This window comes from Populus nigra, chromosome 18 (genome assembly GCF_951802175.1).
Source record: "Populus nigra chromosome 18, ddPopNigr1.1, whole genome shotgun sequence".
NCBI lineage: Eukaryota > Viridiplantae > Streptophyta > Magnoliopsida > Malpighiales > Salicaceae > Populus > Populus nigra.
The window spans coordinates 13,648,913-13,665,982 of NC_084869.1; the positions used below are offsets into that span (position 1 = coordinate 13,648,913).

The 17,070-nt window shown below is 34.8% G+C and overlaps 2 protein-coding genes across 2 annotated transcripts; one reads left to right on the forward strand and one right to left on the reverse strand.

Moving 5' to 3' along the window:
* The first annotated feature begins 9,851 nt into the window (after positions 1-9,851).
* LOC133677789 (heat stress transcription factor B-2a) lies at positions 9,852-11,658 on the forward strand. The gene is made up of 2 exons (XM_062099910.1): positions 9,852-10,262; positions 10,491-11,658. Exons 1-2 carry the CDS (start codon positions 9,999-10,001, stop codon positions 11,133-11,135), a joined length of 909 nt encoding a protein of 302 aa, XP_061955894.1. The 5' UTR covers positions 9,852-9,998; the 3' UTR covers positions 11,136-11,658.
* Positions 11,659-12,206: 548 nt separating this feature from the next.
* On the reverse strand, positions 12,207-16,346 carry LOC133677788 (leucine-rich repeat receptor protein kinase EMS1-like). Its single transcript, XM_062099909.1, has one exon. The coding sequence runs from the start codon at positions 16,344-16,346 to the stop codon at positions 12,456-12,458; it is 3,891 nt and encodes a 1,296-aa protein (XP_061955893.1). The 3' UTR covers positions 12,207-12,455.
* Between the last annotated feature and the right edge of the window lie 724 nt (positions 16,347-17,070).

The following is a 17,070-nucleotide window of genomic DNA, read 5'->3' on the forward strand; positions in this document are numbered from 1 at the left end:
ATTGAGTACATGAATTTTAATGTTTTTATTTGAGTGAGCACATCATATAAATAATTTAATAAATGGTAATCAAACTCAAATCATAAAAATAATTTATTTCATAAAAAAACCCTACAAAAATAACTCGAACATAAAACTATTTGTATTTAATAATATACAGTGAAATCTATATAATTAACGAGACTGCTTTATCATATATCGATAATGTGGGGTTTATCTTAATTCTTTTTTGTGATTTAGTTTTGTTTCTTACTCTAGCCTTGTGAATTGAAAATAAAACATGATTATAGCTTCGTCAATATTTAAGTAAAATACAAATTTTTAATGCATGTTTAAGTTTTAAATTCAAAAGAATATCATTATATTCTGTTCACAAATTTCTAAGCAATCCTTGACAATTTAGAAACAAGATAGTGAGATTCAATATTTTTAAGATATTACCTTTTTATTTAACTATTATTTTTCCAATTAAAAAACAAATAATAAAAAATAGTTTAAAAAGATAACAAAATCTTCAAAATGTGTCATTAAATATAAATACTTTGAAATATACATTGATCTTATTTTTTTTTATGTAATAATTGTATAATATTTTAGTATTAATTTCCATATCAAAACCAAACAATTTTTTTATATCCAATCAAAGATAAACCAAACATTTTTTTTTATATCCAATGAATATTTGTCCACAGGTAGATATAGCATGTGGCCCAAAGCTTTAAACATCTAACCTCATAATTAATAAGGTCTTCGTTAAATTAATTGGGCTTTAAATCTTTTATTCTATGATTTAAAATTAAAAAAGAAACACTCTATTTGTCTAAATCTTTTAAATGGAGAAGAAAAAAGTTTAAAATATACATGTCCATTGAGGAAGGCGAGTACAAACATTGAATACTCTCGTGTGTCAACAAGCATAGACACAAAAGGCAGACGTAAAGAACAAGAAGCCACCCTTTATGAACGTGTTCTACATGCCTGGTCATGAAACCATAGACGAAACCCCAAAAAATCACTTGGAAATTGTTACCAGAGCAAGAAAAGGTCCCACCCACAAATCTGTTTTCCGGCCTGTGATCCTAACGGGCTGATTTTCCGGTGGCATGGACCCCAACGTGCCCAAAAACAACAGCACGACTAAACAGTACTGGACACATGAGAAACATTTACACTTCTTGAAATCAATAATGGAGGCATCATTTGTCCGTGCAATGCTTGAAAACAACGGCCTTGTCCTTCGTCTATACAGGTACTTGCAGGACAGTTCAGATTCAACTCGTGATTTGAAATCACAGAGAAGGAAGAAACATGGCACCCCAGGTAAATATAATAACCTCTTCTGATTGGTTGTGTGCACCTGACGTGCATTTTATTCGATAACCGTTTGTGGTTTTTGAGGTTCTTGATCAATGTTGATCATGGTTTGTTTAGTTTAAGTATTGATGTAATCTTGTTAAGGATGTGTGTGTGTGTTCGTCTTGTTGGAGATGATGATCATTGATCAAAGCATGTGTGGTTGGATATGTTTTGTATATACGGTTTCATCTCGTGTTGGAAAATGAGAGGTAACTTAACTAATTAGATATATACTTGGATATTTAATCTTATGTCTTAGAAAGTGATAACTTAATTAATTAAGGTTCCGTTTGGCAGTGTGCAGTATGTTGTTCGAAAATATTCTTGCTTTGATCAAAGTATTTGGTTAATTTACTCTTTGTATAGTTTTGCATGAGTCCTACCCTACTAGAAGTTCTCTCCTGAGACCTTTGTTACGGAAAAAACAAAAATTTATAATTTTTCTAAACCAATTTCTTTCGAATATGCAAAACCTACCACAATGCTAAACACGCTAATTTAGCTGTGTAATGGAAGCACCAAAGTTGCCTTGATTAATAAAGAAAAGGAAGGGGAAAGGGTTGGTAGGTTGAAGGAGGAGAGAAGGGGAGATTTTTTTAGCATGTGAAAGATATTATTTGAACTGGTAGTATGATAATGGTGTAGAAAGAGTGTTGATCATGGAATTATAATTATATGCTTAATGATTTAAGGTTGGAATGCGGTTGGACAGAAGATCCAAGACAAAGGAACATGCCTTTTTGAAGATATTTGTTGGGGGTAGGAGATAGATTCTTTGATCAGTGCTTTACGTTCTGTTTTTGCACTTTTGGTCTGTTAATTATATTCCGTCTTTCAATTATGTAGTTGGTCCATCAAGAACAAGAATGGAGGGTAGAGTACATGTTGACAAGAGATCAACAAGGAGATTTTCGTCCCACCACAAGCATTATGATCCTTCACAGGATCAGGTAGGTTGGTCACATACAATTACTAACATCTGAAGAAAGTTATGGCTTCTTTTTTACATTTCTGCTTGTCGCAAGTGGCTTGTGAGGTAGAGAGTCTTTGATTGTTTGATTATGATCAGATGGATAGGAAAGGTTTTACCCTGACCCCACTTAAGGTTGGTGTTCTTATGATCATCACTAATGAGTTATTTGTGTGTCCCCACAGGTGTTCCCTCAACTCGAAAACGAAAGTAGTAGTGATCAAGATGAAAATAACCTCCCTATTAATATTGTAGCAATTGCCCCGCCCATGGCTCCTGCCAACTGATTTTAAAAAAGATTCTTCTTGTAGTGGCCTCTTTTAGTTTCTTGTATTGTCTGTTCAAATGTTGGTGTAGCATTATAATGCATGATTTGTGAGACATTAGTAGTATTATAATGCATGATTTGTGAGACATTATCATGTTAGTGTAGCTACTCTCTAGCTAATAATAGATTATTAGGACCATCACGATGAATTAGCACAAAGGTTGCTTCATATATGTCAAATGATCGGATTTTTCTCGCTAAAATTTCTCTACCCTACCCTTATATATACAGCAACCTAGCTCCCTGACAAACTTAGCTTTCTCTCTTTACCAAGAGGTTTTTCCACTTCTATGTTACAAGACAAGCGAGGCACACAAATACAAAAAAATGTAATATATACATCCACACAAGTTAACGTTTCATTAATTCAAAAGGATATACATATAAGTCCATATGTGTTATGCACAATAATTCTGCATGCCTGTTGCATATGATCATGGGGATGTCAATAATGTCCTCGACAACTCGAATATTGTTTTTTTCTTTTTTCTTTTAGTTTGTAGATTGGGTACTCATTTAGAATGCAAAGATATTTTGTGGGTTGGGATCAGTACTATTTGTTCGGTTATTAATTAATTATATGCATTTTTCTCTTCTTTTGAGTTTGTTTAATCTACTCTAATGGTAAAAGATGAAGGGGGATGGGATATATGAAAGGGGATGGAGACAGGAGACAAGAAAAGTTACGCCAATCTTCGATAACTTATTCCAACCTCGTACGTCTTCATGGTAGAGTTGGCCACGCAAAAAAACAAAACGTACGCAGTTGATCGCACAAAAAGCATTAAATACTGCCGCGTAGATAAATAAATTGTATGACAAGATTCATCAAAAAAAAATAAAATTGCATGACAAGATTTTGGGGGAGCACATAGTATAACTCGAGCAGTGAATTGAAGTAGCAGTTATTTGTACGTCCAACTGTCAATATCTACCATTTCATAAGAATCCAAATGAGATACATTTATATATCTACTTTGCAAGCTAGCTGGTTTTTCCATGACATCACTTCCATGCGTTGCATTTGTGGAGGTTAATTATGTGCATGTCTTGAGGGAAGCAAATCATGTGGCTGATCATGGGCAAATAGAATTGCTGATGGGTTTTTTACTTGCTCGGTCTTGGCCCTTTTTTGCTTGTCCATATATATCTTTTTGTTATTAACTACTGTGGAGGTAGGCATGCCTCCTTCCGTTGAATCTATCAATACTTTGTTATGTCAAAAGAACGAAAATAAAGTTGCAGCTCAAGGGTACTCAAGGGTCCTTGTTTTGCAATAATGACCTAGCTAGAGCTAACAAGCCTAGCAAAATATATACAAATATAATTCACCTTAATTTGTTAAACGTTTCTTCAAGTGGTAGGGAAGTATTAATCAACCAAAGAATACATAAAAAGACAATTAGTATATGCCTTGTGAGAAATGGTTCAGGAGCTCTCTCTCTGTATATATATATTGTGGATGCTTTGGTAGAATGATTTATTTCTTGGGGTTCTTCACGGCCTATGGATATTAATCCATTCGCTCAAGTTCTTTATAGCAAGAATGTAAATTATAGATATGGAATGCATGCAAATATTTGGTAGTATTGGAGTAGCTGAGAAGTTAATTGGAATGTGGGATTTACCTAATCAGATTTCAGTAAGTTTAGGCTTTGGTGCTTGTCGCTTTCGAGGCTCTTCCAGATTTTGGCTTTAAGACCAAATTAAGTGCAAATGTATTTGAATGAAGCTTTAATTGTTATCTTGGTACAAAGTTTACATGCCAGCAATGTGTTTCTGCACGAACAGTACTGTTTATGTCTTGTAGTCTTAGCTTAATTATCTCAGAATATTGATGATGACTCGTTTACAAGAACTATTTGAGATTTGATCGAAAACAATATACAAGAGCTATTTTCAGACAATCTATGTATCCAATTTTATGAAGGCGCTTTGGGCAACACTATGGGGGTTAATTTATGGATTACAGAAGATCAGAGAAAGGGACTACTGGTCCTACTTTATATGAATTTTCAGTGTATAACATTTAGTTGGAAAAAAATTACTTTATTTGAATTTGCTTGTTTTAGCTAGCTTCAAGACTCTCACTCATAATCCATGACCAATGAGATTCCCATTTGTGCATGTTGCTATATTTGTTACTTGTTGCACCTAAACACACTTGCTTTGCCTGCCTGCCTTTCTTCTCTGTGTCCATGGATACCAATTCACAGAAATCTGAAAGAAGAGGGATGATGATTCAATCCTTGCTGCAATTCTTGCTTGTGTTGAAAGGACTCCGATTTTGAAGGATTAATGCAGTGGAATTTTATGTCTGCAAGAAGCTCCTTCATACATTCTTGGGTGAATCTGCTGAATATATATGGTCATGAGTCGTGATACTTCTCTATTGTGATTGCCAAGGTTTAATATTTCAAGTCGCAATGATTACTCTTCGTCAAATCTCGGAGATGCTGAAAATATGAAATCAAGCCTTCAGACACATGCTTTATACAAACTCGCATGAAATTTGAAGTTTCACCTCTTGAACTTGTGACGATACAGGAGACTGCAGCATTTGATCAGTTTTCAAGGGTGGATTGGTTATTACTTATTATGTCACTTGGTTTGCTGCTTCGTATTTTATGGAATTGATAGGGCAAAATGAGGGTTTTAGAAAGCTATAAGTTGGCATCTGTTGCCTAATGGTTCAATCTCTTCCTCAAGAATTGAAGCACGGTGGTTTTAGTGACCTAGCTAATCGTCCTAACCAGCTTTTGAATCCATAAAATGCCCCAGTCATATAAGTAAGTTGAAGGTAGGAATTAATGTTCTTAATTATGTCCAAGCAAACCACCACAGCTTAATTTGATTATAGCTTTGCATGTCTGGCTTATGGAGCTTTCTATCTGGGACAAAATCTGCTTGTTTCTTATAATTGAATGTCAACTACTGTTACTGTGATAATTTCCATGTTATCAGAACAGTTACACCAGGCATTGCCTTAGTCATAGATCTGTTTGTCGAGCTCTTCATGTGAGCGGGGGATCCTCAAAACTTATTAGTCTAGGTTTTTAGATCAAATTGTTGTTCAACTTTGCATGTAAACCGATGCAGATCTCCTCGACACAGTGTTGGTACTATTGCAGTCAGGTGCGGATGTAATGCAAAAATCATCAATTTCATAATTTTGCAACCAGCAGCATTACCAAACCAGGTTTTTGATCTTGTGTGAAGGACAAGTCCTCAGTCACAGTCGATGATGAAATATGATAAGGGACTTTGTTTCTCACATCTCTAGCCGACAACCAGTTACCGTTGTAATTGAAAGTTTCATTATGCTTTTTATTTAAAAAAACATTAAAATAATATATTTTTATTTTTAAAAAATTATTTTTAATAGCATATTAAAATAATATGAAAATATCAAAAAAAATATTAATTTAAAATAAAAAAAATTGAAATTTTTTCAAAAATATTTTTAAAATACAAAAACAAATAGAGTTAATTAGATCTAATGTTCATCTAGAATATAATATTAGGGTTAAAAATATGAACCATTAGAGATAGGTAAGATTATTTATCTCATGGACATGAGCAGGTGCTCCCTGTCTTGAACCTTTTTGTTGATATCTTCCTTGGAAAGTGACTTCTCACAACATTTTATATAGAAAATGTTCTTTGATAGTGATAATTTGATAAAACATTGGTGTCTCAGATTTGGATCCTTGCTAGGGGACCGAAAGGGAATGATTGGATGAAAAAGATCCAATTCAAAAAAAGCATGATCTTTGATCATCCGATCTGATCACTTGTAACCTGGATGACTTGAGGTTTAAACAAGTTTAAATTTTAATAAAAAAAAAAAAAATTGATTTGATATGACTTGATTAAAAACCCATGTTGAATCGTAACTTAGTTAATCTATAAAAAAATCAATCATAACCTATTGAATTTTAAAAAAAATAAACTTTTTTTTTAAATAATATCATTTATTTTTTTTTGTAAAATAAAAAAAAATATCCAGATGAATTCACCTTGAACTTGCATCGAATCAACACCGAATCAAATTTAAAACTATGATTTTTTACCCTCTCGGACGGAAGGGGAAGGAAGAAATGGCTGCTGACATAATCGTCAGGCACAAATGCTGGCCATTTGTTAAGTTTGTGGATCATATTATACCATGTAGCCACTGAATACATTCACAAATAGCTATCTGCCAAAAACATATTGCAGGTCATATAACAAGATCGCATTGTTGTTCATTTGGATCCCCTAACGTACAGGCCAATATATACATATACATTCCAAGATAAATTATAATACAAAGTGATGATAAGGTGATAGACTCATCCAGATTGGGAGTTTAATGTAGGTGTCCAAACCAGCTTGCGCGCACCTCGACTAATCCTACGAGCCCTGAAGTTAACGACCATGTAAACCTTCAGTGGCTATCATATGAGCAACTATAAGGTTTGAACCTGAAACCATAGAGGAAGTAAACATCTTGATTTCAATCTCTTACTACTCGATATTAGTTGCATGGGGTGGAGTCTTTTCTTGTGTTTTGATTTGCCCTAAACACATCATGATCTATCAGTGGAATTCTCAAAGGAAGAGAGAAAATATTGAAGAGTTAAAGAGAAGGTTATATATAGTAGTGACATTCCGATTCGGGAAGAGACACGAGAGAGTGATATAGATAGATAGGGCTGGCGTGGTAGATATGATTTAGTTTTTGTTGTCGAGGCAAGGCCTTTTGGGTTAGAAAAGGGGGATACGAGGGCCACAAATTAAGCTAGAAAGCATTGGCATAATAAAAATTATTTCCAACAATTTGAATACCAAACAAAAAAAAAAGACTATTTGTTTTCAGTCCTTCTGAAGAATAAAAAACTGTCGGTGAACACAGCAATATTTACCAAAGCTATCTATTCTTTCTAATTACTCTCTCACGGGTATTTCTCGGGTTAGGAGAGAATAATATTGGGTTGGAAAAAAAAAAAAAAGGGTAATCGGCTATAAATTGCTGATCAAAATATGCGTGTAGCTCTAAGGTGCGCTTGAAATTTTTTCAAATTAAAAAAATTATTTTAATCGTCAATTACCTGAATCAAATTAAAATAAAATAAAAACAATTATAGCTAAAAGATCATAATATCTCTGACTTTAATAAATTAAATTTTTTGGATTCAAGGTACATGTATAATTTTATTATGTATAAAAAACAAAAATATTAAAATACTCCTACCTTAGGGTATTTTAGTTATTTAACTATTTATAAATATATTGAATAGACCAAAATACCCTTAAATGAATTCATGAAGCCTAAGAGATCGTATAAAAAGATAAAAATAACCATGATTTAAAAGCAAACAAATTTTCACATGTTATAGCGGTTGATAAAAAAAATATAAGGGGAACTATAATGAATCATCCATCAATTTTAATATATTTGTTGCGAGGATCACTTTCTAAATAAATGTGAGAGTAAAGTATTTTCCGAATATATGAATACTCTATCTGTACATTAATATTTATAAAAAGGATATTAAACTTATTACATAATAATTTATGAAGGATAATATTCACAAACCTGGGCAGTATGCATTCATTTATGATGATCAAACTACAATCACTCCCATCTCATTTTATTTTAAGCTTTTTTGTTTTTGCGGCCATGTTGTGTTTTTTAAAAAAATTTATTTTATTTTTAAATTTATTTTATATTTTTAGATTATTTTATAAATATGCTAAAATTAAAATTAAATTTTAAAAAATAAAAAAAATAATATTTTAATTTATTTTCAAATTAAAAAATACTTTAATAATTAACTTCTACCACAGTACGTACCACACCCTACCAAAATTCTAAGGCAACGTTTGGGAACGCGGTTGCGGTTGCGGCTGCGGTTGTGTTCTTAAAAAATTTGAAATTTTTTTTTGTTAAAATTTAATATGGTTTGTATGTTTTGGATCGTTTTGATGTGTTGATGTTAAAAATAATTTTTAAAAAATAAAAAAATATTATTGGTATGTATTTTGACACAAAAAATTATTTGAAAAACACACACAACCACACTGTCAAACACGCACTTAGTTCTTTAATTCCAAACACCCGCAATCAAGTGTTTCAAAGTCTTCCCTTTGAAGTTATATTAAAGCTTCGAAAACAAGTCTATGATGAGAGAAAAAAAAAAGAAAAAAAGAGCAGCACCCACTCCAAAATACATGTTTTTATTCTGAATATTATTTCTTTAATTCCTTGAGTGTATCTTTGAATTTCGGCTGCTTATAGTTTCAAAATTTCCAACCTTCAAGCACGCACCCACCCACTTTCCTCGTCATTCCTTAGCCCCCCTGACTTTTTTAATATTCAATTTATTCTCAGTCCACCTATATCTTATACACAACTTTACACGCACATTAACTATAACAGACCAAGTTATTACTTAATTATGTTATTTCAGGTTAACCAAATTAATTCAAACTAATATTATTTTAAAAATATATATTAAAAAAAAATCAAACCCGGTTTTAATCTTTTCGATTGAATTTAACAAAATCAAATTTCTAATTAGCCTAATATAAAATTCAATTCAGTTAAGTGTTGAATTATTGTTTTGACTTGTTGGGTCAGACCAGCTATAATAACGCTAAAAACATTATTTTTTTTTCACCTATTAAAATTAAGTTTAAATTCAATAATGTTTTAAATATTTTGTAAACTTAAAAAATAAAAAAAATATGAATAAAAACAAATTTTACTTCAAGATTTATTTGGAAAAAAATAAAATATAAGAGTCAAAATAATTTTTTTTAAATGAAGTATTAAAATATACATAATTAAAATATTTTATTATGTATTCAGTTAACACTTGTCATTATTTAACAATATTAGTAGCAATAACAGACAGAAACACCTTACTATAACAAACATATTACATAGAAAGATAATATAAATACAAAAATATTACATAAACTCTATGAACATAAAAATAAGGATACATGTTCATAGAGCAACATTAACCTTTTAAAATTTAAATATGATTATTATAATAAAAAAATATCTTCTAGAAAAAAAATTAAATATGATTTTCTTACAAAATAAATTATATAATAAAAAGAAACTATCTTCTAGAAGCCAAAAAAGGAATTACAATTATATTTAGGTTTTTTAGTAATTCAATAAATTAAAAGGAAGTTTCTCGAAGAAACGTAACGTACCTTCTCTTTCCTCTCTCTCTCCATTATTTCCTCCCCTCTCCTCCCCTCCCCTCCCCTGAAAACATCCTAGACAAAACCGAATCTTCTAGAACTCTCGTACTAATCCTCAACTCTCTGCTGCATCCCACGGCCATGTCGCCACCGCCTCTGGTGGAGCAAAACAGTACAGACACTCCAACAACCGGAGGAGGAGAAACATCAAGAACAATACCAACACCATTCTTAACAAAAACATATCAAATAGTTGACGATCATACCATAGACGATGTCGTTTCATGGAATGAAGACGGATCCTCTTTCATAGTGTGGGATCCAACCGTTTTCGCCAGAGATTTGCTGCCTAAATATTTTAAGCATAACAATTTCTCTAGCTTCGTTCGACAATTAAACACTTATGTATGCCTTGCTTTATTTTCTTATTTTTTAATAGAATTTATCAGAGTTTTTATCTGATAAAAAATTAATAGAAGTTATTAAATTTATAGTTTTTATTAGTGTTTTTTTTTTTTTTGTTGACAGAGAGTAGACAGAATTTTGCATAATTTCTATTATTATTTTAATAGAAATCAAGCTGAATTTTGTATAATTTTTTATTTTTATTTATTAATTTATGGTTATTTGTAGGGATTTAGGAAGGTAGTACCGGATCGATGGGAGTTTTCGAATGAAAGTTTTCGGAGAGGAGAGAAAAATTTGTTAGCCAATATACAAAGGAGGAAAATCCCGGCGGTGGTAACAGCACCGGTGGCGGTGGTTCCGGCCATGGTGAAAACGTCGTCAAATTCTTCTTCGGATGAGCAAGTGATTTCGAGGAGTTCTTCGCCGGGGTTGTCGGTGGATTTGATTGATGAGAATGATAGGTTGAGGAAGGAGAATGTACAGCTAAAAGGGGAGTTGACGGAGATGAAGAGTTTGTGTGCTAATATTTTTAGTTTGGTGTCTAATTATGCAAATTCTCGAGAGGGGAAGGGTGTGAGAAAGATGTTGGATTTGTTGCCAATGAAGGAGGAAGAACGGGAGGGGGCGAGGATCTTTGGGGTGGAGGTTGGTACGAAGAGAGGGAGGGAAGGAAGTGGAGATATGGAGGAGGGGGAGGAGGATGGGATGCAGTTGCAGTTGCGGCAACCTGGCTGTGGTGGTGGGTTGAAAATTGAGACTAATGGTTGTCAAGATGGAAATAGTAATGGTGGTGGTGGTGGTGGTGGTGGTGGTCAAGATGCACCATGGCTTGAACAATGCCATAGGTTAAATCAAAAGATGTGCGATTGATAGAATTACAGTTGTTAGGATTATTATGAGATAGAGTAGCCCTAAATAGTAATACCATCCCAGGCTATCACTCTATATTGTTATAATGATTGAGTGGGAATTCCATTGTTGATTGTGGAGTTGCAATATCTTTGGACCGGCTCGGTCCTGCTACTGTAATGATTTGGTATTAGTCTGTAAACACAGATTCAACTGTTTAGCAGGAATGGACTAGATCGGTGTAGATGGAGATGATCCTGAATCAAAATGTTTACTTTCCATCTATCAGCAAGAGTAAGCTTTTTTATTTTTTACTTTTCAGTGCCTTTCCTTGGAGATTCCATCATGGAATCTGATGCTGATGCTGATTCTGTGCTGTGATGATTGAGTGGAAAGCAAACCTGGGAGGTGTGAGAAATGAATGAAGATCTGTGCTGATAGGCTTGCGGTACTGTCAGCTACACGCTCAGGTTGAGGCAACTGTAATTTACCTGGAATATTAATTGATTACTGTTGATGATTTATGGAATTTTAGTTAGATTTATATCCGTATCAGGCTGATAAACACACAGGAAGTTGCAGGCAGGCATTTTCCAGTTCATACCAAAAAGAATGGAAAATCTGCTTAAAAAGAAGTATGAAATTAAGATTGCATGAACATAGAAGCATAGCTATAAAAGTCAATTTGGTAATCTCAGCGTAATGAGTCATTTCAATTATATGCCAGCTTGAAACTTGGATCTGTATTGGATTTTGTGCATGTTTTTGTTATGAAGGTTCGATATGGTGTAAAATGTTTTTCTAATGTACTTTTGGATTAAAAAAGTATCAAAATACCTTTTTTTTTAATATAGCATATTAAATTATTAAAAAATATTTAAAAAATATATATTTAAAAAAAACCCTAAAATAAAAATAACTGTATTCCTTGTAATAGGTGCATCGTGTGCGAATTTTTATTTTTTAGTTTCCATAGCTTTTCTTTCAAAAGCAGAATTATAGTGTTCGGTAATGCTTAAAAGCTAATATTACATTCTCTTCTACAACTTGTTGCTCTAGAAAAAGCCACAGCCACAGCTTTAGAAACAACAAAAAAAAAAAAAAACAAATTAGTAATATATACATAAAGAAACATGATTCACTTTTATGTCTCAGATGGTTTTCCAAGCGCAACCTAAATTTCTTGTAACATTGAACAAAAAAAAAAAACTCTGAATTGAAATTATGAACTGGACTAGCTTTTGCAGCTGCAGATTCCAACAGATTTCTTTCCTAAACATGTTAAGGGGTTGTTATTAGCAACAAACTTTATAAGATCACAGACACAAAGATAATCTACACCTACTCATCTCTGATCCCTTTCAGGAACTTCAATACTTTAAGCATAGTAGGTCTTTTTGCTGGATTGTCAGACAGGCAAACAGCAGCAATCTGCAGCACTTGAAGCATCATTGGCTTGGAATCTGCACCAAGGACTGTTGGATCAAGAACATCAGCAGTCTGCCCCTTCTTAATCTTTTGAGACACCCAACCAACTAGGTTCCCCCCTTCAACCTCTTTGAAATCTGGTCCTGTTGGCTCTTTCCCGGTCACCAATTCAAGAAGAATTACACCAAAGCTATAGACATCTCCTCTTGAAGTGGACCTCCCGCTCTGACCATACTCTGGTGGTATGTAGCCAAATGTACCCGCTATGTCAGTGCTAACATGAGTTTCACAAGCACTGATCAATCTGGCCAGGCCAAAATCAGCAACCCTGGGCTCGAAATTCTCATTAAGTAGGATGTTGCTGGCCTTGATGTCCCTGTGAATGATGTGGGGGGTGAATCCATGGTGGAGAAAAGCTAGCCCACATGCTGCACCAGTTGCAATCTTGAAGCGCTTTGGCCAATCAAGGACATCAAGAGCCCCGCTTCGATTTCTTAGCCAGAGATCTAAGCTCCCATTTACCATGTATTCATAAACAAGGAGCTTTTCCTCCCCAAAAGAACAATATCCGAGCAATGCGACAAGATTCTGATGCTTAACCTTCCCCAACGTTTCCATTTCAGCTATAAATTCTCGGTCACCTTGTGTCTTGGCTTGGCTCAGCTTCTTGACCGCAACTGTCTTTCCATCAGGTAGAGTGGCCTTGTATACAGTACCAAAACCTCCATCTCCAATGATGTTCGTCTTGCAAAAGTTGTTGGTGGCTTCAAGAATATCAACTAATGTTATTTTCAGAAGAGGCTGCTGAAACATGGCTATGTTGATACTCAGAGGTTCCTTCGATCTGCTGCTGCTCAAGCAGTACAAGTTTCGATCAATAAAACTGTTCAGTTTTCTTTCCTCAATTTCCTCAGGGTCACCTTGCCCACTGTCTCTCATAATCCATTTCCGCAGAGCAAAGGCTGTACTAAGAGCGACAATCATACATCCAACCGCAATCCCAGCAAGTCCCCAAGCATTCAAAAAATTCGACTTGTTAAAGCTTTTGATCCTGCAATCTAAACCCAAGATTCTCCCGCAGAGATCTTTGTTGCCAGCGAGAGAAATTTTTGACCGGTTTAGACAAATACCACTTCTCGGTACTGGTCCTTCTAAACTGTTTTCTGCCAAATTCAAATAAAACAGATTAACCAGGGCACATATATTCTCTGGAATTTTCCCTGATAACCTATTCCCTGAAACATCAAAATATTCGAGTTGCATTAAATTCCCAAGCTCTACAGGAACGGTTCCTGTGAATTTATTTCCATGAAGATCCAAATATGTCAAGTATGAAAGGTTTCCAAATGATCGCGGCAAGTTTCCATCAAAGAAATTATTACTCAAATCCATAGTTTCAATCTTCCATGCCATGGAACTTGATAGGAGCTCGTCTAAAGGCCCAGATAGCCGGTTCTGCTGAACATAAAGCCCCACAAGATTCAGCATTTGCGATACCGAAGAAGGAAGCTCACCATCAAGCTCATTATAGCTCAAATCTAAGTGAGTAAGCTCTTTCAAGTCTCCAAGACTACGAGGAACTGGACCATGCAACTGATTACCAGTCAAATTCAGCTTCACCAAGCTGCACAGACCACCTAATCTCCCAGGGATGGTTCCAGTGAGCTGATTATTTCCCAGATACAGGCCCTGAAGCTTGGAAGAATCAACGAGTTCTGGTGGAATGGAGCCGGTTAACATATTTCCAGACAAATCCAAGGTTGTAAGATTTATCAACCTTGAAAGTGATCCAGGAATTTCACCGGCAAGCTTGTTATTGTTAAGTAAAAGATCCACTACAAACATGAGGTTCCCCATCTCCTCAGGTATGGAACCAGACAACATATTGTGTGACAAATCAAACACGCCAAGGTGTTGAAAGAAGCTTGAATCAGGAATGCTAGCTTCATGAAAATACAAAGAAGGCTTCGATGGGATGGACCCTGATAACTTATTGTGAGAAAGAACCAAGCAATGTAATTGAACCAAATCTGCAAGATTCTCCGGTATTGATCCACAAAGTCGATTATTTCCCAGGTCCAATGTGGTGAGTGCAACAGAATGTCCCAGCTCCACAGGAATGTTCCCTTCCAACAGATTAGAGTTCAAGTCGAGCACTGAAAGAGCTGTGAGATTGCCTATCTCCTTAGGGATAATACCCCCTAATTGATTGTCGCTAAGCACCAGCCTCTCCAACTGAACAGCATTGCCAATCTCCGCAGGCAGAGAACCCTCCAAGAAATTATTAGCAGCAGAGAATTCCATCAGGTTCAGGGAGTTCCATAAACTTAAAGGTATGGTACCCGAGAAATTGTTGGAATCAAGGTCAAGCACCATTAAAGGAAGCTCTGCTAAGTACTCCGGAATCGGTCCATTAATCTGATTATTCATCAAAACCAACTGACTCAAATTAGTACACTTCAAAAACACATCCTCAATATCACCAGCCAGGAAGTTCCCATCAAGATCAATCTCCATAAGTTCAACAGCATTACAAAGCTCTCTTGGTATCTCCCCACTCAGCATGTTACTACTCAAACTAATCACTCTCAACGCCGAGCAATTCCCAACTTCAGCTGGAATTTTCCCCGTAAATCTATTATTTGAAAGCAAAAGTGATTCCACTTGGTTCCACTTTCCAAGCCAAGCAGGCAATGGCCCAGAGAGTTGATTCTTATCAGCAGAAAATGTTAACATAGGCAACATAGAAAGCTCTTCTGGTAAAACCCCAGACAGAGAATTGAAAGACAACATCAAAGTCTTCAAGTTTTTGCAATTTCCAAGTTCTGCAGGCATAGAGCCATTAAGCTCAGAGTAAACAAGATACAATATTGACAGGCTTTCCATTTTACCAACAGACTTCGGTATTGAACACTTCAATGGATTGTATGAAAGGTCAAGTTTACTTAGTGACTTCAAATTGGAAATTTCTTCAGGCAAAGGACCAGTGATTGCACATGAAGGTGCAAAGAAGTTTACGAGTCTTGAAAGGTCGCCAATTTGTGGTGGCAAAGGACCAGAAAACAAGTTGACACCAATGTAAAGATCAGAAAGGTTTTTAAGGTTGCCTATTTCAGGTGGAATTGGACCAGAAAAGGAATTGTTTGATATATCCAAGGATGTTATAGATTCAAGTTTAAAGAGCGTTACAGGAGAACCTGACAGGAGGTTGTTGCCAAGGTCCAATAACTGAAGCCCAGTCAACTTACCGAGTTGATTCGGCACTGACCCGGTGAACCCATTGCTTGAGAGGTCAAGAGTATTGAGCTGGGATAACCTCCCAAGCTCCGGAGGAATTTTCCCGGCGAACGAGTTGGGACCGAGTTGTAGGGTTTGGAGCTGAGTCAGCAGACCGAGCTCGCTCGGTAACTCGCCTGATAGAAGGTTATCACCTAGAGAAAGGTGTTTCAATCGTTTAAGGTTTGAAATTTGACGAGGGACTTCACCAAAAAGAAGGTTATAGGACAAATCAAGGACGGTTAAGGAAGAAAGATCGAAAAGAGAAGGGTAGAGTGGGCCTTCAAGGCCCTGAGCAGACAGCATCAATGAAACAACTCGGCCGAGTTGGCAAGAAACGCCAACCCAGCTACAATGGTGGCTCGTTGTGTTCCATGAAGAAAGGACTTTTGTGGATTTTAGTGCATTTTTGAAGGAAATAAGAGACTTCCTATCAGAGTTTTGATCTTCGGTGTACTTTGAAACCAAAACGAGAGACTGTGTCAACACTAGAAGGGAAAAAAACACAAGCTTGAGGAACATTGCCATTGTTGAAGAGAAAAGGGAAAGGTTTTTTTTTTTGAGGTTTTACATGGAGAAAATGAGAGGTAGGAGATGAGAAGAAAAACCCATTTGAGAGAGAAGAAGCTGAAAGTAGGTAGCCAGTAATGGAGATGGTGAGAGTGAGAAGAAGCTAAAACGCCATGGTGCTATTTGAGAGGGAGAGGGTGGGTGTCAGAGAAACTGAGAAATGCATGCAGCTCACATGACATGAGTGTTAAGTCAATTACAATCTAGTCCCTATAGTGATTATAAGACTTTACGTTGGTCCTTTGTGTTTCAATGCATATTAATTTTGACCAAGTATGGAGTATTTAGTTAAAGTTTGACTTGATCTTCTTTCATTTTTTTTCTTTTTGAAAAGTAAATGAGATTTTAAATTAAAAATACTAAGTTAATGTTTGGTATTGTAATAATAGTTATTTTTTAAAATATTTTTAGTTTGAAAATACATTAAAATAATATTTAAAAAAAAAAAATTATTTTTGATATTAGCATATAAAAAGGATATGAAAATACTAAAAAATAAAATAATTTAAAACAGAAAAGACATTTAAAATTTTAATATATTTTAAATTAAAAAATATTTTAAAAAATATAATTCAACAAAATAGCAAGCACGCATGACATTCATTTTCTCGATTCATCATTTTTTTTTCTAAATTTAGAACTTTGAGTCAGAATAAATAAAAGTTGCTGATTAAAATTCAGA

Bases quoted from the DNA above. Each gene is read 5' to 3' on its own strand.
- LOC133677788 (XM_062099909.1), bottom strand. From the start codon at position 16,346: ATGGCAATGTTCCTCAAGCTTGTGTTTTTTTCCCTTCTAGTGTTGACA.
- LOC133677789 (XM_062099910.1), top strand. From the start codon at position 9,999: ATGTCGCCACCGCCTCTGGTGGAGCAAAACAGTACAGACACTCCAACA. The intron at 10,263-10,490 runs GTATGCCTTGCT...GGTTATTTGTAG, and splicing joins TTCGACAATTAAACACTTAT to GGATTTAGGAAGGTAGTACC.